At 42.6% G+C, this 26,086-nt stretch overlaps 1 protein-coding gene across 5 annotated transcripts in view; it reads right to left on the bottom strand.

The window, feature by feature from the left end:
* USP9X (ubiquitin specific peptidase 9 X-linked) overlaps positions 1-25,183 on the bottom strand; it is a 97,355-nt gene extending 72,172 nt beyond the window's left edge. Inside the window, exons 1-2 of one of the 5 annotated variants that reach the window (XR_010743017.1) lie at positions 24,814-25,183; positions 903-1,156 (exon numbers count right to left, since the gene is read on the bottom strand). Coding sequence is in view for 3 of the 5 variants with exons in the window: in XM_066314050.1 (XP_066170147.1) it covers positions 903-998 (96 nt within the window). In the remaining 2 variants the exon portion in view is untranslated. The remainder of the gene's footprint in view (positions 1-902; positions 1,157-24,813) is intronic. The other 4 variants (XR_010743016.1, XM_066314050.1, XM_066314049.1 and 1 more) reach the window with 4 other exon arrangements.
* Between the last annotated feature and the right edge of the window lie 903 nt (positions 25,184-26,086).

Genomic DNA, 26,086 nt, shown 5'->3' with positions numbered 1-26,086 from the left:
CGTGAGTGATGGCACTTGCATCACTTGTTTCCCCCTACCCCCTTTTATTTATTAAACTGCATTCATCTCAGCCCAAACAGTTTCTCACTTTTTCCTTCCAATTCTCTTCCCCATCCCACTGAGGCAGAGGGAGTCAGCAACAGTGGAGACTTCCTTGGCAGTTCAGGGCCAGCCCACTCCACACATCAAAGTACAATTCACTCTCAGGGAGGAGCAATCACTAAACCTTATGGTAATAAAAAAAATACCATCTCCACACTGAATTAAATAACAAAGCGTGGGTTCTTCGCTTAAATGGTTTTGGCTTTACATGATATTGTTTAAAAGCATCTTCTCTGGTATTTTTTTCCCCAACAAAAAAGAATCATTACACTGTGATGTAATAGATGAAAGCTTTTGCTTTTCTTCTGAAAGCAAGGAACATGAGAAGCAGTTCAGGAAGTCAAGTACAATGAACAGAGACCCGGATGCAGCTGCTCTGCAGGGGCTGATACCTGAGTAAGCTGCTTTATCCAGAAAGTGCTTTTGCAGAACTGAGCAGAAACCAAACTCACAGATGGAGTGTGGTTTTACCAATCTGTGGCAGGTTCTACAATGTGGTTCTGAGGAAGCTTCTGGTATTAATCCAAGAAGGCTTCTCATCCGAAACAGGTATGCTTGAAAGAATTATGCCCCTGCCTGAAAAGGGAGCATTTTTTACAATGCCATGCTCTCTAACCATATTTACTCTGCCAATACCACCGCCTTCATCCCTCACAAAATATTGCTGTACTTCCAGACACACACACAAAAATGTCTAACTCAACTAGAGATCTCCAGAACTAAATTCAAATAATTCAGGACTGCTATTTCTAAAGAACAAATTCCTTTATTTTAAGATGAATTGATTGTTAATACCATACCTGATTCTGCTGGAGGGGAGGCTGGGACTGTCCATCAGGAGCCTGGCCCTGGCTATCATTCCCTCCTACCGGAGAGCCACGAGTCGTGGCTGTCATACTCGACACAGGGCAGATCTTTGCAATTTTGTCTGCTTATGTAGTTGATGTGAGAGAAGAAATTATAGTCCACTTAGTAAAGTTGAAGTACCAGCATATGCTTGCCTTAAAAAGCTCCAACTCAAGAACATGCCATCTTGCAGAGACCATTGCATAACCTGGAGGAGGGAAAAAGAGACAATGTCCTGTATTAACACATGCATGGAAACAATCCACACCAGTAAAAGAACATTATAGAAACAAATACACTGCTGTGGAGAATCTTTTATTTTAGACTTAGTATTTTTTTTTATTGAATGCAACTGACAAAGTCACATTTGAAATATTTAAGATTATTTTAATGTTCTAAGTAAAAAATTACACATATAGTCACCTTTATACCACTGAGAAACTGACACACATTTCAAATCTGTGGCTGTTTAATCTGTTCAGAGTAAATGTGTGCAGCTGTTTACTCTGACTCTTTTGTGCCTGAATTCCTACAGCAGATATGAATTCATGGTGCTGCTCAAGGTCTATGCAGAAATGACCTGATTAAGAGTCTAAAGAGCCAAATTTTTAATGTTTTCCAATACTCTCCTCCTGACACTGTCTAACTGCAAATATCAGAGGGAGATAAGAGACTGATTCTACTTCAGCTGAGAGTAATAGAAGCTTTGCAGCCAAACTCCTCCTAGCACATCAGTATTCATTCACGCAGGGAATTTGACCTGTATTCCCTTTATCCAGCATGTGCCTATGAAAGTCTGGGTCCACTGGCCTTTTGGCCTCACTACCAAACCCATCACATCCCCACCAAGCAGCTTAGCAGGTTGTAGGAAGAAAATGGTGACAAATCAGATTTGTTGAACTTGTAAAGGCATAGCAACAGCTCCATATTCACCGTGTTTCTACTTCATTGTGTTATATTCAGACAAAAAGATTTGCATTAAGTTATAACAGCAATTCCACTCTGTACCACAGGCATTGTATAACCACGGAAGCTGAAATGTAATTTCCCAGAGCGACTCAGACTTCCAAGCACCACATAAAACAAAAACAGTTCTCAGAAAGTTAAAAAGCCAAGTAAGGTGATACAAAGAGTTGTATGAGCTTCCAGCAAGATGCATTTGGCAGTGCTGAGCTCCTGATCCAACCTCCAAAACCTCAAGTTAACAACTGGAGTGAAATTTCTGTTGTAACACTATGCATATTCCTAAGTGTTTTATAATGATGTCTCATCTCAAGTTAAGTTTCAATGCTGTTATCTTTCTCCAAGACACTTTAAAATCTTTTCTTACATTGTGTGAACTTGCAATGCATTACATATACAATAAAAATTGACTGAATACACTCCAACTCCTCTGCCCATTCTCCAATATTAGCAGCACCAACAAAGTTAGAGATCTCTAATAATGTCACAATAGTGTTCACTTTTGAATAAAATTGTATTGTTTCAAAACAGTCCATTGTAATCCATTCCTAGCTTTCATAATTCATATTCATAAGGCTTAGTAAGCCTAGTAAGTCCAGAACTAATGCATTACCAACTCAAAACTGACTTCAGGAAGAAGCTGATTTTTGAAATGCAATTTCTAAAATGAATGTATTTGGTATTTAACCACACTTTTTAAAAAAATGCTCTCCTGAGTACTTAATTGTTTTCGACTGATGTTTATAAAGGTCACTACACAGGAAGTACCAGCAAGAGTAAGTTTCCTGACACATATATATACACATACACACACACTGCAGTCTACTGCAGTTCAATGCAGTCAGTTCCCCTGCACTACCTGATGGAGGTTTTGAGGTACTCCCATAAACCAGTGAAATCAAACTGCTGCCAACTCACACTGCACTCTTCCGCAGCCCTAAGCCAACCAGCACCACAATAAACCTTCTTTAATCAGCACCATTCTTCCTTAACAGGGCTGGGTCACACAAGGGCCACATAAAAGACTTGTGCTGGCACAAGGAGCCAGGGAGCAAAGCAGCAGGAAAAGGGTAAAACAGCTCATTTCAGCAGCAATCCTGGTCCAGGCTGGCTTAAACTGCAGGCAGAAGTGTCCATCAGCAGCTGCGATTCCACAGCAGCTGATGCCAAGGACAAGTTTCTTGATTTCATCTCTTCCCTACTCTAATGCTTTGGGCTGAATTATGGTTATGAATAATGGTGAGCTGGTTCAGAGTACTAAAGGAAACAACAACAAAACCCCACCAAATGTACAAAGACTGATCATTTTTTAGTTTCTTTAATTATCTGAAGTGGTGCACTGTAAGGCCAGAGAGTACTCTCCCTATGCCAGCCAGGGAACCAGGACAAACTGCAGCTCTCCTGTCAGACAGACTGACATTAGTGTGAATTTACCCTCAGATTTTGCCTCTGTGCTTAGCTGAAGGATGTGGGCAAAGCATTCCCGTAAATTCCATTTTGCTCAAGGCAAGTAGCACAACTTAATGAGGAGATACAAGAGAGCTACTACTGAAATACCCAATTTACTCGAAATCTTGCAAATTCACAGAATGAAACCAAATCTAAAGAAAATATTATGAATTTTGTAGATGCTAGTAAATACAAAACATTTACATGAAGGAGTAATCTATATTTTCTTCCTCTTATTTAGGGATTGTTTGCTTAAGAGTCTAATGATTCTCCACGCATATTCCTTAATTACATTCCCAAGAAAATGTATTTCAGGGCTTCCATAGAATTTCACTTATCTTAGTCATGTGCATTAGACAAGGCAAACTTCCTAAGCGAGTTCATCGCTTCCGCCTCCAAATTTGTGTGACATCCTCAAGACCCACAACAGAAACTTCCAAGTTAAGCTGCAGCTAACTAAAAACATTCCATCTCTAATAAATCATCTGACTGCTTCGTGTAGTATCTGCATGTTCTCAATTGCAGGGATATCCTTGTTCAGGTATTTTCCTTTTAATTACAGAATGTGTAAACATACTTTTGTAAATGCAGTCATAATCCAATTCATGCAATTTAAGCAGTATTAAAAGGCAGTGGCAGATTAGTGGTTTACCAGTCCTGTTTTTAGCCACTCATTTACCATTTATGTTTCAGTGAAAACATCAAACTGCATGCCCATGGAGAACACACCACTGTTTTAATCTCTCTAGAACTAATTAACCACGAAACTTCAAATTCCCATCACTTCTTTAATTCAGACTATTAAATTTCAATTTTTTAGAGTTACAACGCACCAAGGCACAGTTTGGCTCAGCTCAAGAATAGCCTTTATACCGATTTATAATCAATTTGATAATTTATAAACAAATACAAACTGATGCAGTGACATATTGGTTTTAAGTGTACAGACAGCCCAACAGAACAATTCAAACTGCTTGCAGCCAGCTGAATTCTAATGGATACTCTATAGTAATTTTTATATACATCTCATTTCTACTATTTCTGATTTTGGATTCAGCACACTATCCCAGAATCACCAGAATATGCTGAGTTGGAAAGGCCCCACAAGGATCATACAGTCCCACTCCTGGAACTGCACAGAACCATCCCCAGGAGTCACACCCTGTGCCTGAGAGTATTGTCCAAATGTTCCTTGAGCTCTGCCAGGCTGGTGCTGTGACCACTGCCCTGCAGAGCCTATTCCAGTGTCCAACCACCCTCCAGGGGAAGAACCTTTTTCCAGTATCCGCCTTAACCTCTCCTGACACAGCTTCAGGCCGTTCCCTGGGGTCCTGTCACTATCACCACAGAGCAGAGATCAGTGCCTGCCCCTGCCCTTCCCCTCACAGGGAAGCTGTAACTGCAGTGAGGTCTGCCCTCAGTCTCCTCCAGGATGAACAGACCAAGTGTCCTCAGCTGCTCTCACACAGCTTCACCTCAAAGCCCTTCACCATCCTCACGGCCCTCCTCTGGACATTCCCTAAGAACTTCACGTCTTTCTTGCATCGTTGTGCGCCAGCTTAGGGGGAGGCTGCCACAGAGCAGAGTGGGACAATCCCTTCCCTTGCCCAGCTGGTGATGCTGTGCCTGATGCCTCTCAAGACAAGCGATGTCCCTCCTGGCTGTCAGGGCACTGCTGGCACACATTCACCTCTCCAGTGACCAGGACTCCCAGGCCTGTTTCTGCAGCATTGCCTTCCGGAACCTCATGCCCCAGCCTACCCACACATCTAGGGTTTGCCTATACCAGGTACAAACCACACTAAAAAAAATCATCACCTTTACCCAAAGTTTTGAATGGATGTTTTAACACAAGGTCAAGATGGGGACAGAACCCTGTTAAGTAACAAACTCACTCCTCCACTGCTAATCAAGCAATGTATCAGGCTATGAAGACTGAGTCAAATGAATCCCACCGACACTTGCTTTTGATGCCAACTGAGAAAATTCCTATTTGACATGTTTTTCCCATCTCCTTATGTCACCCTGATCCACCACTAAATTGTAAGCGAAAGCCAGTTTTTGCTCCACCTTACTCCTTGGATTTTCAGTAGCCCCAGAAAAAGACAACTATAGATTTTTTGACTCTGTATGGTCCCCATTCAGAAGGCACCACTCACTGTGAACAGCATTCCAAGAGTTCAAACAGAGGACTCTGTGAGGGCTCTGCTGCCCACACAGAGGACACCAGGCATGGCACTGTCCTCCAGGAGGAGCCTCTGCTTCCATTCAGTACAGCTGCACACCTGAACCTCATCACAGTCTCCAATCTCATGCCTACATGGGACAACACGTTAATTTTGTTTCAGGGAGAAATCAAGCACCTTACCAAAAGTCAGGAGAAAAAAATCAGATGTGGGTTCCTGGATAAGTTGTAGGTAAGAAGTAAGTAGGTACACAATACTCTGTTACATGGTAACATGTCACAGCAAACACAAAAGATGGCATCTTAGCATGCAATGATAAAGGAACAGACACAATTTTCTAATACTTCTAGAATGACCTTCATTTGAATTTCTCAAAGTCTCCTCTTCAAAAGTAACTGAAATAGCCCCATACATACTGTCCTTTCCCCTGAATCATCTACTTATAATATAGAGCCACAGAAAAAAGCAAATGCAAGGTGACAGAGGCAGACCTAAAAATACATTTTATTATCCAGGAACATTACCTAAGCCCTATCCAGCAGGACAGACTTTTTCCTTTAACTAAAGTGCTCTGGTTATCCACAAGTGAGGACATATGTCACAAAATCTACTTTGCCATGTGGTAACAATGAATGCCAGAGTAAGTGTCTGCTGAACATGTAACAACAGAGCTTTCTAACAAGCATACAGCAATTCATTTACAGAATGATGTTCCCATGAAACAGGAGCTCACAGATGTGCTTCATCACAAGTGCTGTAGTGCAAAAAGGCTTAACAGCAGCAATACAAATTTGGGGTTGAAAGGTATCACTGACTTGTTTCATACAGGATTCCAGGAACTGCCTTCTTAAAACCTTAATAAGTACTGACTCATCACAAGGATTATTATGTGATTCTAGTTTAAAAATTCTAGACTTCTACCCTATTCCTTTATTTCAACCAGAATGACTTCTCATCTAGAAATACCTCCCCCAACAAATCTGTAACACTGACCTAATTCAGGAGTTACAATATATACACACCCCCACAAATTTTCCATTTTCTTTCCTCCCTGAGCCTTGTATCTTTTAGGAAGGAGGAAATTATTTACATAATCAGAATAGGGAACCGGAGGTCGCAGCATTTTGCTCATTGACACTGGCACGCACTGAAAGTGAAATGCATTCAATGATTAATGCCAAACCTGTCATTAAGCTACTATTCAGTTGAGCAAGAAGTACCTAACTTTCAACATTTAAAAATACCTGATAAGCAGCAATAAGAAAATGTTATCTCACACAGCATATCACCAAAATAAAATAAGTACCCTTTAATACAATAAATACAAATAAACCCTTTAAATTCCTTCTCCTCCTAAAGAAGTGAGTGTATATGAGACTTAGTCAATTGCATCAAGTTCCAACATTACTTAAAAGCAATAAATGTCTTAATGGTACAGAACAAGAAAGAATTTGAGTAACTATAATGGTTACAAACAAAAAGTATTCTTATGGAAAAATAGATTACTTCAAGTAACCTTTTTTGTGATTGTTCCACATCATACACCTGAAATGAAGTCAAATGGCATCATAAGTTTCTGGAACATGGAGAACATCCATGTATACACACAAACGTCTTTGTCTTCAAATCCAAATAACAAAATAAAGGGGAATTGTCCTAAAATATATCTCAGTTCTTTCAGGTCTCTTTTCTTTTTAATTCAAAACTTGGTGCTGGGACTAAGCTCAGCCACGATATGTCTACTTAACAGCATCCAACTTCGCCTTGTACAAGATGCTCCTACATGCAGCACCCACATGAGTTTAAGCAAGCAGAGAATGAAACTGAACTTCGGAACTTGGAGCCCCAGAAATTCTAATCAAAACAAACTGTATTCAAGCCAAGGCTGACAACAGGATTTGGCTCTGCACACCAAGGCAACAAAGCTGACACACTCAAAACATCAACCTGTTTCATAGCACCACAGAACGGTTTGGGTTGGGAGGGACTGAGCGACTGCAGCAATCATCCCATTCCAAGCCCCTGCCATGGACAGGACTCCTTCCACTAGACCAGGCTGCTCCTTTGATCCAACCTGGCCTTGAACACTTCCAGGGATGGGGCATCTGTAACTTCTCTGGGCAACCTGTGCCAGTGCTTCACTACAGGAAATAATTTCTTCCTCACATCTACTCTAAACCTGCTCTCAGTTTAAAGCCATTCTCCCTGTCCTGTCACTACATGCCTTTGCCATAAGCCCCTCTCCTGCTTTCCTGTAGCTCCCTCTCAATACCAGGAGGGGCTCTATGGCCTCCCCAGAGCCTTCTCCAGGCTGAACAGCCCCAAGCCTGTCAGTGTGTCTTCAGAGGAGAGGTGCTTCCACATAGAGTAACCTCCCAGAAGACATAAACAAAAAAGGAAACCCTTTACATCAAAGGACTGCCTTGCTTCAAAGCAGTAATTGCTGAAGGCCAGGCCCTGAAAGGGAACTGAGAGCAGCAGTGTCTTTCTCCAAAAGACATTCACCTGCCAATAATTCTTGGGACAAGTAACAGTCAGACAGTGCACCCCTGGTTACTTCCAGCACATGATACTTCTTCACAAATAATGGAAAGGTCAGGCCTTCAGATCACACACTTTGTTCTGGCTACGAGATGGAAAAAATAGTCTCAGCTCCTGCTCTGAAGAGGTGTTTTGCTCATATGACAGTAAACAGAGACAAACCCAAATACACAGCACCCATTCAATGTCTGACACCAAATGTTAGGACAATGAACTGAGTTCCTCCCAGCGGGCTATTGCCCTGCTGTCGTGCTTTTCCACAGGTGCACATCTCAGGCTGCTGTCAAAGAGAAAGTGCTGAGCAAGACTGGGCCTTTCATCCTGTACAGCCATTCCTTCACTCGGGAGCTTTCACTGCAAGTTACACTGGTTCAACTGCTATCAAAATACATCCTCAAGGATATTCAGTGTATCTCAGTGACAGAAGGAAGAGGGACATAAATGTACAGCCCCTAAAATTCTATTATTTAAATTACTGGTCTAAACATCTCCCAGCAATGAAGAAACTACATTCAAGACACTGATAAGTGGCTAAATAATATGGGGTTTTATGGTGGGAGATGAAAATTTTAGTTGTGACAGTAAAAAACCCAGACTTTTCAAGAACAGAATCCAGTAAATATAAAAACCACTGGTAAATGCACACACTAGAACCTAAAAAGAGCAAACTTACTGACTTCTATCTAGTAAATGCAAAAAATCTATTTTAAAATGCTTAGATGTTTTCAACCATGACTTTCACTTACTGTAAAGCCCTTTTCTTGAATTCCCAATGAACATGCAAAGAAGTGGGAAATACTTCCTTTTACCTTGTATTAATAGAACAAGCTACAGCAGCAAACTAAAAAAAAACAAAAAATATCAAAGAACTTCAGAATATAATTTGTTTCAGTCAGATCAAATTCACGCCGTTATCTAATATTTTTTCCCAAACAGGCTGTGGTTAATTTATGCACAAAGCTGTCCTTCTGCAACCCAAAAAACCATGTTTTTGGCCATAGAGCCAATTAGGATTAAGTTGATACTTCAAGTCCAGCTGCAAACCCAGTCCTTTGTGGGCAGCTGTGGAACAGTTCAGGCAAGGAGAAGGAGTACAGTTGGTAACCTACTGAAGTTGGTAATTATCATCTCTGGAGTAATTGTTACTGTATCATTATATCTATCACTATTTCAAGAAAATAGCATGTCTAAAGTTTGCACTGAAGATGGATTAAATGCACTAGTTCTCTTACTTCTGATGATTAAATCCATAGTTTGGTCCTGGATTCAACCAATTCAAAAATGGATGTGACAGCTACACCTCTGCAAGCTATGGAGCCAAGTTCACTACCCAATAAACTTGAGCACAAAACAGTCCCAGTGTTCTGGGAATGCCTTCAGCATCCTCCCTTTCCACTTGGTACAAAGAACTTTTACTGAATGTGTTACTCTTTATCATCTGTGCTTTAGGAGTTACGTTTAAAGATGGGTTCTCTGTATGGACATTACTTTTAATTGAAAGTGTATCTATAGATAGGTGGTAGTGGCTTTTCTTAACTTTGTGTGCTAATTCAAGCAGTCAAACATTTTATTGCATCAGAAGCTAAAATACCTACAAAAAAACACAATTTAGATGTATTGGTTCTGTTCTTGAAGTCCACAGCTTAAAAGCTCCTAGCTGGAATAATGCCTTATGTATTTATAATTTGTAGCTACGGAACCAAGGAGGAGATACCATGTCGTGTATGAAATGCTGTACCTCTTCTCAAAAGCTGGAGGAAAAGGTAGGTTCTCCTGCTCTTCCTGATTTTGTTTGTGCGCCTGATTGGCAGTTCTGATTTTTTTTGAAAGGAAAGGGCCAGTTAAAGTTAAAGGAAAGAGCCAGTACTTGTGTAGTTCTTGTCTGCCGATTTCTCAGTCCTTTTTCTTCTTTGATAAGCCCAAAAGTCAAAGAGAATAGAAACAGCAATCTTAAACAGACATCTTCATTCCATAACTGCAAGGGAGTAGATAAATAGTTGCAAACCCCAGAACAGCCAGGCTACCTTGGCAATGGATGGTCTCTCACATTCTCTAGTATCTCACAGATATTTGATTCATCCCACTGCACTCTCATCTCACTAGGGCAGCAAATTGGTGTGGAGGGAGAACTTTCTGGCTACTTACTTTTTCCTAGATGTAAAAGGCTGTAATTCACAAGTTTCTTATCAGTTCTGTGACCAAAATTACATGTTGATATTAAAAAGACAGTGCTAAAATTTATTCTTTCTACAAACATACAATTGTGGTGCTCACAGGCAGTTGCTTTTGTAAAATAACTGTGCTCTTTGCCATGTTCACCAATATATACAAAGTTTTCTATATGTCATTTTTTCTAGGTAAATAACCTGACACTTGGCTATGTTAGTGCACATTTTATCATGCCAAGCTCACCAGATAATTCTCATTACTCTGCAATGTGCCACGTGCAAGATTTATTAGTAATTTTATAGTTTTATCTATGTAATTGGTAATATATTAACAGTACAAAACTGAATTGCTAGGTGAAGGGTTTGGCTAGGAAATGTGCTCCTATTTGTTAAAGTCATGTTAATAATTCTGGTCTCACTCAGTAAAGGTTCATTTTTTTAAACGCTGAGGTTTTTTCCTGTAAATTTAATCAGACAAGTGTGTTATAATGCAGTACAGAAATTCAGGTAGTCTCTAACATCTTAGGATTCTCCTCCTCTACTCTGCTCTGCTGAGACCCCACTTGAGAGTCCTGGGTACAGTTCTGGTGTCCCCAGTATAAGGACATGGAACTGTTGGAGCAAGTCCAGAGGAGGCCACGAAGTTGGTAAGAGCAGTGGAACAGCTCCCTAAATAAAGACAGGCTGAGAAGTTGGGGCTGGTCAGCCTGGAGAAGAGCAGGTTCAGTGGAGACTTCACAGCAACTTTCCTCCAGTATCTGAAGGGAGTCTACAGGGAAGCTGGAAAGTGACTCTTCATCTGGAATGGCAGTGAAAGGAAAAGGACTAACGGGCACAAACAAAAGAGGGGAGATTTAGGTTAAATATTAGGACAAAATCTTTTAGTCTGAGGATGGTGAGACACTGGAATACGCTGCCCAGGAACGTTGTGGATGCCCAACCTTGGTACTGTTCAAGGCTCTTCTTTCATCATCAAATGCTTGGACCTTTAACTTGGTAAGAACGTTGGGGTTTGTATCAAATATTGTGAGGATTGTAGTGAAGCCATTGATAGTGCACAGCCCAAACTTCAGCTCTGCAATTTGTGCAGGAAGGTTTTATTGTTACTTTAGGTTGCATTAGATTCTATAATGTCTCTCAAAGCCAAGTCCTACTGCTAACTAGAGAAGAACATAGGTCTTGTAAATTCCAAAAGCTACCCACAGAATGTGTCACTTCTTTTTATGAGAGAGGCTCAAACCCTTCATAATTGTTAAGAACTTTTGTACCCCAGCTCTAGCAGAGGATAAACAGAAGATAAACCTCTGAAACTCCCTTGGATGTTGTTTTCTTCTTTCGCTGCAGAGCTCAGAGAAAGCTCAGATTTTTTTTAAAACACAATTTCATAGGCAGGATTGATGAAGCTAAAATGGTGAGATATCTACTTCCTCCTCCAATTTCAAGAATATTTAAGAATAGAATTATTTTGTTCATCTGCATGGGACCTCCAATGATCATCTAGTCCAACTGCCTCAGGATTACAGATAATACTAACTGCAGACAAAAATCAAAAAGTTAATCAGAAAAGTTTAAATCAAAACACTCCCTTCAAAGTACTAGAGTCATTTAATACTGTTCACAACTCCAATTCTTCCTATAGAACAGAGTGAAAAAAGGAAACAACACTTCAACATTCCCTCCTTGGAAGATTGTGCCAAACCATACTGAGGTCCAAATCCTCACTCATGTTCAGTGCCATTCCCAGCCTTGGTTTCTTCCTGAGACACATAAACATATTGTGGATTCTGTAATTTCTGATGACATTCATGCATTTTACCAGGCCACTGCTAAGTGCTGAATGCACTTCATTCTTTCTCAAGTACCTGAAGGGAAGGATAATGGCATCCTGCAGATTTGTCCCACTTGCAGCTTGAAAACGTGGCCTTATTTATAGTATACATACTGCACTTAAGGCTTTGCAAAACTCAGGACTATAAATATTTGAAATGTTGGTTAAGTCATTCAGCTAGTGAATTAGGGATATTACTACAATGTTATTTTTACATGTTACTTGCGCACCATTTCTTAAACCCTGCTCATGCACAGCACCTGATGTGTCACTGTGGTGTGCAGCACCTCATGTCAATACTGCAATTGGACTGTAAAGATTCTGGTAGAAAAGTGGAGTTTAAAACTGACCTGCAAAAATTTGGCTCAGCCTCTCTGGCTCCCTTCATGCTCCCTATGGAAAACTTAATGGCTTCTCTAAACTATGTCAAACACTAAAGAAAATTAATCAGTAGTAGTCTTTATGTCTAATATTCTGTGACATTATCAACACTTAATGGAAATTTTCACACAAAGTATAAAATCAACACGATTTATTGCTTGGTTAATTGTAAATAATTACAGCACCTAACACAGGTATTAAGCTGGAAGTAGATTGCATTCTTGAATCATGACAAAAATAACTTTGCAAAATACCTAGATATTTTTAAATGCTTTAAATTCAAATATCTAAGCATTCCTGTTATAGTACTAGCTTTAAGTTCACTTGTTTTAGAACTCTGCTTTTCATGTAATGCTTAATCAGCACAAACTAAGCACAAGAACCCAAACTCTACCATCATCATCACTGTCAAGTGTAATTCAAATATCTCTAATACAGAAGAAAGTGACAGCAGCATTAAAATTCATTTTTCAATAAGCTCCTTCATCACTGTTTAACAAACTTAACCAAACTTCCAACTAGTTTCAACATACCAACTGCCTACTCAGCCTGGCGATTTTTGTGCTGTTCCATGCCAGATAACTGCAAGTAAACATTTTGACATTTTCTGCTGCCTTACAACCATGTCAGTCATAAGACACTTTGCCTGAAAAATCAAGCTTGCACAAGCTCCCTAGAGGTGTTACAAGATGATAGCTCATGTCTTTTAATTCTGTCTGCCTTAAACATGCTCCATTCCAACCAAACTCATACAATCCTATCTTCCTAGGCAGACCAAATCCTCCAGAAGTCCCTGAGAACGATCCACCTGCTCCACAGAACTTGTGTAACAACTCCCCTTTAATGTCCTGGCCTCTCTATAGGGAAGCAAGAAGAGGCAACAGAACAGCAGTTTGGTCTTCTGTCTTCATGTTCCTTCTGCCAACACAATGAAGGGTGTCGTTTGATATAAATGCAGAAAGATAAATAACAGAGGAGGTTGGAAAGGAACAAGAAGCCCCCACTAAGTACACTAAGAACAGAGCAGGGTGGGAAATAGAAGAACTATTTCCACTGTTCACTCCCTTCCACAGAACCAAGGAGTGACACCACTGTCCCAGACACACAGTATCCCTGTATCCATAAAACTTACTAAAAAGCATGTCACAACCTTCTTTACTGAGAAATGCAGGAGAAAACAATCAACTATTAACACATCCTAAGGACTGAGGATGGGTTTAAGAATTATGTTGCAGCTACCTGAAAACCAGGAAGTCACTCAAGAAAATCAAAACCCATGACACACAAATTAAAAAAATCTGTAACACACACTGCTGTTGTGTTCCCCGGACTGAAATAATCCCATAAACTGCCGATCTCATAAAACCTCCTTGTTAAAGAGCCCTCCCTTCATCACAAAACAGCCTACAAAGATCCCACTTCTGAGCTGAGCCTACCAATAGGCCAGGAGAGACAAGGAGGAACATTGGATCTGTTCTTCTCAGGGGCAGTGCTAAAACCAGCACCACGTGAGTGACAGAACCCTCATAAGGTGGTTTTGCCACCACAGTGTGTGCATGGATCTGTTCTGCTTCTACTGTTGGAATCTCAGTGTGAAACAGCGATTTCATCCCCCAGTACAAGTAATATATCTTAATAAATTCTCAAAAATAAGTCTCATTGTATTTCTGCACGAGGACAGGCCTTAGCTCAGTGTAAAGCCGCTCAGTCTGTTTGAAATCAGGGGAGTCTCCACTGTGACAAGAAGGGAAGGAAGCTGATCCTGCTGCCTTCCTTCCTAAGCACTTCTTCACCACTAAGGAATTAGCCCTTGCATCACATCACCAGCCAGATCAAGAAGCCAATCTGGCTGAAAGATTACTGGAGGATAGGAATAAAATAATTTTCATTTTCAGCTGTATCATACGCCATATGAACATTAACAATGGCAGGAGAATCAGGATGAACATAACCATGAACAGAACCAACCTCTTTCAGCATCGCTGCAAATCTCTCACAAAACTACACCCTAGAAGAGGAGGGAAAGTGAAGGAAACCGAATGCAGATCATTACAATTAGCGCATATTTAACTAATATGTAACCAAGGTTCACGTACATTACAGCACAAATGAGTGTTTACAACACAGAAAGTCATAAAGAACAAAATTCTTCCCAGGCATAATGGATATCACAGGAAAACACACACAGAGAAAGGTGTTCAGTAGATGATAAATGCCAGGAATGTCAGTCCACCAACAGCACAAGCTCAGTCATGAAAGAAATATTAAGCAGCTACAGCAAATAATGCCAAGTGCAAGAAGTTTGAGAAGGTGAAGGCAACAAACTGTACTGGAAATTCTTATGAAGCCAGTGGAATATTCAGCAGATCACAATGAGTCAGGAAAATTAGTTGGCAGTAATACTTTGAATAATCTCACTACAAGGAGACAACTTAATGATGAAGCTACAGCAAGTAACACAGAAGTTGTAATGCACGGAAGGTGGCAAAAATTTTACTTCCGATGACAAAAATAAAAAAAAAATTTAAAAAGCCAGAGTTATGAAACTCTAAGCAAAACTCTACCTGCAATTCAAACATTACCTGGAAACTCAGGTTAAAAAAATGGAACTAGTGATGACAGAGCTTGAGTAGCTGAGTACAACAGCTACATCCACGGTGACAGTCAACAACTTTCGACTTTTTCATAGGTTCTCCTTTAACAAAATCTTGTGTCTGCATGACAGACAGACACAACATGCTCTCTGTATTTGTCAAAGGCTCAATTTGCCATTTTGCTCCTACCTAATTGGAATTTTCAGAGTAATCTGGTTTCCACTGTAATTTCATTTCTATCAAACCAAGTCCCCTGCGTAAACAGTAATCAACTGAGGCACCGGGAAGAAAAATTGTCCGTACCTTATTTGTCACAGAAGTTTAATGATGTCTAACAAGGAAAGAAACAGAACTTCAGAAATCAAAGGGAAATCTCTGGCTTATAAGACAGCTATATAGAACTCCTCAAAGTTAATTCTGTGTCTTGTTCAAAAACATTGCTGGAGAACACACCAGCCTTTTTCAGATTAACCTTTTTGTCCTCCTCTCATTCTTCTGGACATTGAGAGAAACAAAAAACGGAGAAAGAGTGAGGAGGTACAACAGCAACTGATGCCAACAAAACTGTGTAACACCTGAATATCTAACAAAAATCCACTGAAAAGTTATGACAGGAGGTAGGTTTGAACTTGACAGTCTCAGTTTTTTAACAATAACACAAAGACAACAAAAGCTTTTTGATTAATGTTTGGGTAATAAACAGGCAGAGAATGGAAAGAACCTAAAGAACCCATCAAGCTTAACAGAGGAATAATTCCACTCAGTATTTAGACTGATGTCACATACGCATTTACAGAAAGAATTCCAGAAAAAATACTGAATGATGATCCAATTCCATCTGACTGAATGAGCTGAGGATCCAGTGGGAGGAAGAATTCCTAACTAAGGGGAGAGGGGGAGGGAAAACACCGGTTTAATGACAAGCTTCATTCTCCTATTTCCCCATTTTCCACGTCTATGTAAACACAGAGGAACCTGAAGTTCAAGACCCAGTGCAAGGTCCTACATAAGGGTCAGAGCAATCCCAAACACAAGCACAGGCAGGTGAAGGATGGAATAAGAGCAGCTTTGAGGAGAAGGACTTGGGGTGTTGGGGGACAAGCACATGGCCTGGGCAATGTGCACTCACAGCCTGGAAAGCCAAACGTGGCCTGGGCTGCACTCAAAGCTGTGTGGGCAGCAGGGTGCAGAAGGGGAGTTTGTCCCCTGCTCTGGTGACATCCCAGCCACAGAGCTGTGTCCAGCCTCAGGGTCTCCAGCACAAGGAAGACATGGGCCTGCTGGAGCAGGTCCAGAGGAGATCACAGGAAAAGGAGCAGAGGCCAGAGCAACTCTGCCATAAAGATGGGCTGAGAGAGCTGGGGCTGTTCAGCCCAGAGAAGAGAAGGCTCTGGAGAGACCTTAGAGCATTTTCCAGTTCATAAAGGGGACTTAGAAAAAGGCTGGAGAGGGACTTGTGACAAGGGCATGTAGAGACAGGACAAGGGAGAAAGGCTTTAAGCTGAAAGAGAGGAGGTTTAGATGAGCGGCCAGGAAGAAAATCTTTACTGTGAAGGTGGTGAAGCACCCAAACAGGCTGCCCAGAGTCGTGGGTGTCCCATTGTTGGAAGTGTTCAAGGCCAGGCTGGATCACAGGATGCACTACCACCACCCTAAATGGTTCTTAAATGCTTATAAAATGCTTATACAGATCATGATTCATAATTTTTCCCAAGGCTCTTTGCATCATCTGTTTTCTACCACACACAATTTTAAAATAACTTCACGGAGCCATCTGACAATTTGGCTAAAAAATTAATAGTGGACACATTTTGTTAAAATAAACTTCTGGTTCTGTTGAGAAATTCACTCTGAGATACAAACCCCAAGTCCTGATGAAATAATATGACGGAAACAAACTTTTCACTTACATCAACCTCATATTTACAAATGTATCAAGGCAAAGAAAACACTCAACTGATTAGATGCCCCCTGTGACAAGCTGTGGTCTGTACTGCAGACACTTCCTTATTCACAGCTAGAAAGTATCACCAAAGTACAGACCCAGCATCACCAATGCTGGGGAAACAACATTTGCTACTCAGCAGAGACAAGACAACTCTCACTGAAAGCAGATTACTAACACTTGACCAAACAGGCAAGTAGGAGCAAACTACAAAAATGATAACAAAATTTTCTTATTAACAAAAAAATCATCACAAATATCATGAAAGTATCTTAAGAGAAAACAAACACTTTGGCAGCCTATGTAAGAAGCAAAGTTTTTTATACCTACAGAAATGAATGTCCAAAGTAACTTCTTCACAATTCCTATCAAAGGAAAAATCATTGCAACTGAGCTGTTTAAATGTTAACATGGTTGTTCAGGCTTCTCCTCCTCCCCTCCATTTCTGGAACAAAATTCTAAGACAAGAACTTAAACTGAAGAAACACACTAGAGAAACTGATTATGTCAAATACATGGAATAAAAAATTCTAGTGGACAACTGCAATTTAGAACTTAAGTGACATACGATGATGAACTCACATTAAAGCAAATTTTGCTGCTAGACTAACTGAAAGTAGAACTAAAGGGTTAGTCTTCATTTTAAGCACAAACTACTACCTATTGATTGTATTTTCACACCCACAAAGAGCTGCAGTGGCTCATCAACACTGCCAAATCCTCAAACCATATTTCAGGTGTAGCACAGTGGAAGCACACACTTGAAAGCACAAAGCAGGAGAGATTTTGATCCTCTGCTCTCAGCTGTTGAGTTACTCACTGCTGGCCTACATAATGTCCATAACCTGCACAACACCTCAGCCCTTGGGTGGAATCTGTACCAGGGTAAATGTGACACAAACAATACACTGAGTATCAGTAAAACGTCAACTTCAGAAAATGAGGATCTTCTGGAGAACCATCTAAGGATCAACCACCACAGTGCAGGGGAACCTCCAAATTAAACCCTGATATTGGCTCTTACCGGCCAGCAATGAAACTGAACTAACCACTACCCTCCTTCAGCTGCCTCCAGACAACGTATCAGCAGTTTTACTGGTCCTAAACATTCAAACCATTATCAGGAAAGTGATAGAAATGAAAAGGAATATTCATGGCAGGGTGAATTACCAAACCCTCCTCCATCTAGTCAAAAATCTCAGAATGGTGCAGGTAAATGGAAAATCCCAGTCATACACCTGCTAAACAGAGGCTGGGACTGATTGGAGTTTTTTCACTACACACTAGCAGACAGTAAGGTACCACTGAACTCACTGAACATCACTCATCACTGATGGTTGCTGCATCCATTCAAAAAAACCCAACAAAAAAACCCCATCCTCATTTTTCCAATCCTGGAAATCCAAGTCCCTTTCCATGGAAGCAAAGGGAAAAAAAATGGCTTCCCAAATTGCACAAAGGGAATTCATGTTTTCAGCTCCATCTTCACTAGACACGTAACAAACTGTCAAACACAGCAAGCTGGCTGAACTGCTGTAAGAACACAAACTGTGAGAATTTTCAAGTTGTGATCCTGCTTAATTACCAAAACTACCCCAAAGACATTCTGACACAGCAAGAGAGCTGTAAAGCACTTCAGACATCTGACGTTACCACTCCACCTAAGGAAAAAAGTCAGTCCATCATGCTAGAGAAAATCCCATTGCATGAGTGTGCACGTGTCTCTATAAAAACACCACTATAAGTATTCAAGGAAAAGCAACTGGGATTTTAAGGTCCCACAGTGGTTAATAAAACACTGTCTGAGAGCTGTGCAAAACTGGAACCTGAAACTGCAGAACCAACCACTTGAGCTGTATCTTCAAGCTCCAGAGGATTTATGTCACAACTTAAGATTTAAAAAAAAAAAAAAAAGGAAATCGTCACAGCTTAAGGGTTCAGGAAAATAAACTAAAAGAAAACATCAGAAATCGTCAGACAATTAACATTTTATTTCTAAATCAGAAATCTACAAAGTCTAAAATAAAGTTTAAAATATAGTTTAAGGCTTTAGTTCAGCAAAATTTTAGTATTTCACCAACCAATTCACCTAGAAATTAAACAGATATGTCTTTCTCATGTAACTTTCAAATTCATGGACTCATCCAGTCAAAATTTACTAAAAAACACCCAGAAGTACTCTATTGCTAAAACGACAGAAAAACAAACAACTGAAGGCTCATTTCCCAAGATGCCAGTGTTTTGACAACAATGTCCATTCCTATCTTATATTTGAAAAGAGACTCTTCTTCTCCTCACTGTCAAATTGATTTCTGGACAAGAGAACTGAAGCTGCACCCGCAGCCAGCGCAGGGGGGACAGCCCCACTGTCCCACAGCACAGTGTCAGCCAGGACACTCCTCCAGCCAAAAAAGCCCCTCAGGTAACAGAGAGATCATCACTGACATCACCACTGATTTTTCTGACTGAACACACTTCTAAATAGTATTTATTTTTCCTTCTTTCACCATTTCATGTTGTTCCAGGTACGACCACCCTAACACAAAACCAAACCTTTTCCTCTCCCCACCTAGTCCTGCTGAAGCCTGAGAGAAGGTTAAGCAGCAATGAAATTACTCAAAGACTGAAGCCCATGGAATTTGGAAGGTGCACGTCTCTGTCATTCCATGTTGCCATTCAGCTGTTACAAAAAAGTGCTACTTGTCTTAAAGGCTCTTCTAGGGACAATTCTGTTACTTCAGTTTTGGGTATTTTACATGAAAGCCTAATGAAAAGACAGCCCTGAAATTCCCTCCACATACTTTTCATTACTTTGAAGCAATCATTTGAATACTTCTGTCAAAATAAAAAAGATTTTTGCAATTTGTAACAGAGAGGATATGAGGAAACTCGCAGCACAAGGATGTCTTGATTCGACACAGTCTTGAATCCCAGCTTAGAAACAGAATTTGGAAAAAAAAAAAAAAAGCACATCTCTAAGGAATGATGCAATGTGGAATTCCCCTCTTCTGAGTAAACCCACAGCTAAATGGTAACTACCAAACAGACATTTGCTGAAATGTCCATGCAAAGATCGAAATGCAAGAAAATCGTGGTTTTCTGTTGGGAGTTACACGTGTAAGGAAAACTCAGTCACTAAACAGGGTAACAAAGTGGTTTTGTAAGCAGATCAAGGATGCTACAATTAAAAGCTTCCCACAGTAACATTCCTGCTAGTTACCCATTACTTCCAAAGCATTTTCAACCTGACTTCATGAAAAAGGCTTGATGATACCAGCATTCAAAACACACCCAGATCTTAAATCTACATCCCGTGATCTCTTTCAGAGCTGTACTGACACAAAGTTAACCAAAAGCAATTCTCATGGTCAACAGTAACTAATCCTTTAACAAAGTCATATATCAACAATGGTCTTTTAGAAAGCAACCTTGGGAACACACCTATATCCCAGTGGTTTTCATTTCCAGCATTATAGTTTTTATTTGAAAACACATCAACAACAACTCATAACCAAAAAGCCTGAATAACGAGCAGAGTGACTTCAACTCTCAAAATAAAATGAGTAACTAATGGCTCTTATAAAACAAAGCAAATAATAGAAAATTCGCAGCAGAAAATACAGAAGGAGCTGGTTGTGCTGTTCAGCTCCCTCAAGAAAACAAACAAACAAAAAACTACCAAAAACAAAAATCAAAAGAGAAGAAAAAGATTTAATATTAAGTCACAACTGGCTGCTTTAAGACCTTATTTACTTTCTTCCTATCCTCTACACTGAGGACAGTTAGTAACAGCTCTCCTGTAAGGTTAGAAATACCCCATTTTAAACTACTTTACCAACCCAGATCCACAGAAGGTGCTCAACACACCGCTGGGCTCAGGTGGGCACTGTGATGTATCAGAAAGCAGTTGACATCTTGAGGGTACAAGGTAAGGACAGAACAGTTTCTGCCTTGCCTTTCTACTGAAGACTCCAAACAAAATATTGAAATGCCCAAGAGCAGAGGAAACCTCTGTTAACCATACTCCCAAGTCATGTTCTAGCCTTAAGCATAAGAGAATCAGCCAGTACAACAGAACTGTTCTAAAAAGGGAACTCATAATGAATTATGGTTTCATAATAAGAGTGTGAGAACTTTCACATGTTCCTACATTAGTAAGACAACAAAAAACTAGATTTAATACATGGGAAAAAAAAAGTCACTGTGTTTTTCTAACACAAAATCTAAACTAGTTCAAACTTCCCAGATAGAAAATTCAAGTCTCACTGCATGTGCTAATAGAAGATCTTCCCTCCCTCCTTTGCCTCTGCTATGGAATATCAGAACAAGGCTCAGCCATGGAAAAAAATAAAAGTAAAGTTGTGTATTTACAGAACCCAGATAACAAACATGTGTGACATGAGACAAACTTACAGGAACAGCACACGATGCTGCCAGCTTTGCAAAAGACAAGGACTGCAATGAACGAGAGACAGGACCACGCTGTGTCCCAAAACACGCCCTGAAGTGTAGCTTTAAACTTTGAATTCTGATTTTAAACAGGGGGATATGGATAATAAAACTGGGTGCAGCTACACAGAGCTTGAAGAGAAGATACATCCACATAAGAAAACCTTAAGATACCTGCACAAGAGAAACCATGACCACGTGTTCAGATCACTGTGAATGCCCACGACCCAGCACACAACTGTCCACAGCACACAACAACCTTCACATGCACAACTTCTCAAATGAACACAAAATCCAGCCAAGTTTCTCACATTTTCACACTGGTCTCTGCAAGTGCTGGATAAGCAAGGCTCTTGTAATTACAAGAGAAAGAATTAAAGTAAGTACTGTAGTTTCAAGGGTTTTGCAGGGTTTGGATTGTCTTTAAAAAAAAATAAAACCGTGCTTTAACTTAAAAACAGTAAAGGACACCTTTGATTCATTTACTCCACATATGAGGCTACCTTGATCTGGATGTTTTCAAAATATACCTATTTTTGATCTCTTGGAATAGATAAAACAGTATTTTTTTTAATTGAGTAAATACATATACAGACAAACATATATATCTATATAGACATATAAGATACATCTCTGCACTCAGAGTACCACCTAACACAAAAGTACTTTCCATTCAAATATCTGAAAGAAGTTCAGAACTTGTCTAAACCAGAGCAGGAAGGGCAGAAATACTTTCCATGGAATTTAATATATTTGCAATAGACACCCGACAGAAACAGAACTTCAAAGCCATTTAAAAATAAATTGTTCAAACTAATAAATAAATTAATTCGTACCCATTCTTACCCAAGGCTGTATTCATACTGTAAGGTCCAAAACTAATTTTAATTTCAAATATAAGATGCCTTGGAACAAAGGTATTACAGGTACCTTTATTTTCTCAGAAGTCTACTTAATTTTGCAAACTAAACACTAATCAGTATCTTAGTTTATTTTGAGTCTCTCATCTATGAATTTCAGCATATTAATAAAATGCATAAACCTAAAAGTGTGCCTTTAGAACACAGAGTAGTTGCACTGGTCTGTTTCTGAGTACAAAGGCACCACAATGTGGGGAATAAAATGTTTATGTAAGGGTGACAGTGTTCCACAGAGACCAAAAACAGTTTTGCTCCCACTGTCTTTATTGATTCCCACCTCCAGATGCAGACTTCCTGTCATTTCCATGGGCAGAGACATTGCCACAAAGGCAAATTCTGCAGGACATGAAGCAGCAGCCAGGCAAGATTAAGACAGAAGCTCCCCAAAAGAAATACCCTGAAGACAAACTCCACAAAAGACCCACTGGAGAGGGAAAAGTTACTATGATACATCTTACATTTATATCTGGTTAATTCTTTCCCTATAAACATGCTGATAATTTGAGTTTCTTCCACTGCAGCTTTATGATTATGTTTTTGGGTTTTGTACACAGCTATCATTAAGCATCATTGTTGTCTGGGGTATTGCAACAGAATAATCAATCCATGTATTCCATACGCCTCCCTGAAATTCTTGGTATCAGCTACTGTAGTTTGTTGGTTCAAAGAATAAACATTACTGCAACTCCAAGAATCAAAAGTATTATTTTAGAAAGCTAAACAAAAAAAGCCCGAGCAAACAAACAAACCAACTCCCCCATGTGTGACTCGGGTTTTGCAGAAATAAATATGCAACTTAATCAGTAACATTTTTGATGGGGAGGCCAGACAATTTCTCAAGTAAAATATGAAAAAAAAAAAAAATTCCCAAGTACAATATGACTAATAAAGTTAGCTGCCTGCAGATTTCAGTCCCCCTTAAATCTTTCTTACTAGGGACATTGTTTCTATTCTATAATCAATTTCCGTCAATCCCCAAACACCCATCAATAGCCCCTTCCTAAATGTAACGATTTTACCACCCATTTGTCAGGCATCTGAGAAGCTGCCGAAAAGCACAGGTTAGGTGGTCTGTCACAGCAAGTGTTGCCACAAGTGTACCGAAGAAGACATAACAGTATCTCAATTCAACAACTTTTTATAAAAATCCAGGCCCGGGTTGGGCAAATAGGTCAGCGAAAGCAGGAGCAGGCCTTGTGCTGGCTCCGAGCCCGCGGCTCCAGAGGGTCTCGGGGCTGATACAAACGCCCAGCGATAGGACCGCAAGTGCAGGACTGCGAATATAAACCGAGTTGTACAGATAACACGAAAACAGCTGAGACAGACACAATATGTCTGCAGCGAGCCTACGAGTCCTTTGAACACTTAATTAGAACAATTCTTTTCTGAAAGCTTCTTTTTATTAATTTTTTTTTCTGTACAGTTGCGAGCTACTGCAAAATACCTAGCTGGAGTTCTGAAGGAGCAAGCTGAAAATTAAATATGGCATCTGAAAAACTAACCCAACATTTCTGGATGCCTCTACAAGAAAGAAATCACTCAAGAACAAAATAAGTAATTTTCAAAAGCTATCCCCACTGTATACAAAACAAAGCCGCACAAAGTGGGACGGCACACGTTAACACAGCGGTAACCAACACACAAAAACCCCAATAACCCATCCAACCGGTGAAATCCCGTTTTCTCGAGGACAATAACAGAGAGGATCTGCGGCCAAACTACAAGCACCTACCCCCGCCGCACACGTCGGGCAAGGGGAGAGGGCTGTCCTGCCGAAAATAAATCGCTACAGACAAGCCCGAAGACACAACTCCGAGGAGAAGCGGCGCGGCGAACTGCAGGAATTAGATGAAAAAGCCACGAATGTTTTTCGTAGATGGAAGCCGGGGCGCTGGAAGCCGAGGCCAGAGGAGTGGCCTACGTGTTAACAGTGTTTACAGCGGGCGTGAGCGAGCTGCTGCCGGTGGATTTCATTGAGACCGACGGGAAAGCGCCTCGGCAGGGCCTGATTTCCAGGCGTCGCCTGGGCCTACGCGGCCCCAATCACTCCACCTCAGTAATGGCGTTCGGGGCGAAGGGAAGCGAGAACCAGGGGAGGAGACGCCGGTGCAGCGCCGCAGGGACGCAGCGGGCCCTCCTCACCGAGGGGGCCCGGCCGGAGGGGCCGCGGCGGGGCGGCCAGAGCCCCCCGAGGGCGCCGGGCGCTCCCCCCCGCCGGCAGCCGGGGATGAGGAGCCGTCAGCCATTTTCCCTCGCCCTCCAAAACACGGCGGTGCGGGGCCGACACGCCGGGGCTCCGAGGGAGGCGCTGCCGCCGCCTCACGCCCCGCGGGTCCCGGGGAGCTCCGTCCTCCCCCCCGGCCGCGCCCCGGCCCGCGGAGCCCCATCCCCGGGGAGCGCAAACAGCTGCCGGCCCCGCCCGGGCACCGCTCCGCACTCACCCGCGCACCGCTTCCCCTCGTCCCGCGGCGGCTGCTGCGGCGGCCCGGAGCCCTCCTGGGCGCTGCCTCATGCCCGGCGGCCGGCGGGGCACGGTCTCATGCCAGGCCGCGGCTCTGAGGGGGCGGCTCCGCTTTCCCCCGGTTCCCACTCGGTTGCGCTGCGGCGGGAAGCGGGAGGGCAAATCCGGCGCCGCTGCCCGCGCTCCGGGTGCCGGCCCCGAGCGCTTCTCTCTCTCTCTGGGGCGTTTTTCCTGCGTCACCAGCTGCTGCCCGGCGGCGGCGGCGGCGGCGGTCCTGCCTGGGCTCGGGCTGGGGCTGGGCCGGGGCCTGCGCGCTCCGCTCCGCCCCGTCCGGGCACCGGGCGCACGCGGGGGGGTGGGCGGACGCGCGGCCGGGGCTCGGCCGGGCGGGGGCGGCGGGGCCGGGCCGCGGGAGCTCCGCGCTCGGGGCTCAGCGGTGCGGGGGAGGCAGCGCGGAGGGAGGCGGCGGCGGCGGCTCCTCGCGCTCCCGGCGGCGGCGGCGCAGCCGCGTCTGGCGGGGCCCCGTGGGCAAGATGGCGGCGCCGGCAGCGCCTTCCGCACCCGGCCCAGCGCGGCGGCGGTTCGGCCACCCGAGCGCGGCGGTGACGCGCCGCCCGTGTGCCCGCCCGGGGCTGCCGCTGACGGCCGGACCCCCCCCCAGTCCCGTGTGTCCGTGTGCGGGGCGGGGGCGGCGGCGAGGGGAGGGATGCGGACCGTGAGGGACACGCACACACAACACACGCACGGCCGGCGGCGCGCGGGCGCGCGCGGGGCCTGCTTGGCGTCGGTTGGGCGCGCGCGCGCTCTCCATTGTGGCTCGCGCCGCCGGGCGCGCGCCGGGGCCCGGATGATGACGTCAGGGCGGTGACGGTGGTGACGTCAGCGCGGCCGCCTCCCGCCGCGCTGGGACAGAGACCGGGAATGGAGCGATGCCGGCGGCCCCGGCCCTCACCGCCCGCTGAACCGGCACCCCGTGCGGGGACACCGGCGCTTTCTAAAAGCTAAACGGACCTTTCGATCCTCCTGCAGGCCGCCCAGGACAGTGGTCCCAGCGCCGAGCCTGGCAGGGCTCAGGATGCGCTCTGGGCACACGGTTGGGACTCTTGGGATGCCCTGCGCACAGCCAGGAGTTGGAGTCGATGATCTCCATGGGTCCCTTCCAGCTCTGAATATTCTGTGATTCTTTGGTTCTTTTTCCTTTCTTTGATACGTCTGCATTTACATGGCCAGAGCAGCAGATCGGTAGATCCCCA

The sequence above is a fragment of the Sylvia atricapilla genome, chromosome 2 (assembly GCF_009819655.1).
Source record: "Sylvia atricapilla isolate bSylAtr1 chromosome 2, bSylAtr1.pri, whole genome shotgun sequence".
NCBI lineage: Eukaryota > Metazoa > Chordata > Aves > Passeriformes > Sylviidae > Sylvia > Sylvia atricapilla.
Note: the sequence above shows the minus strand (reverse complement) of the source record. Positions and strands in the feature narration are given on the sequence as shown.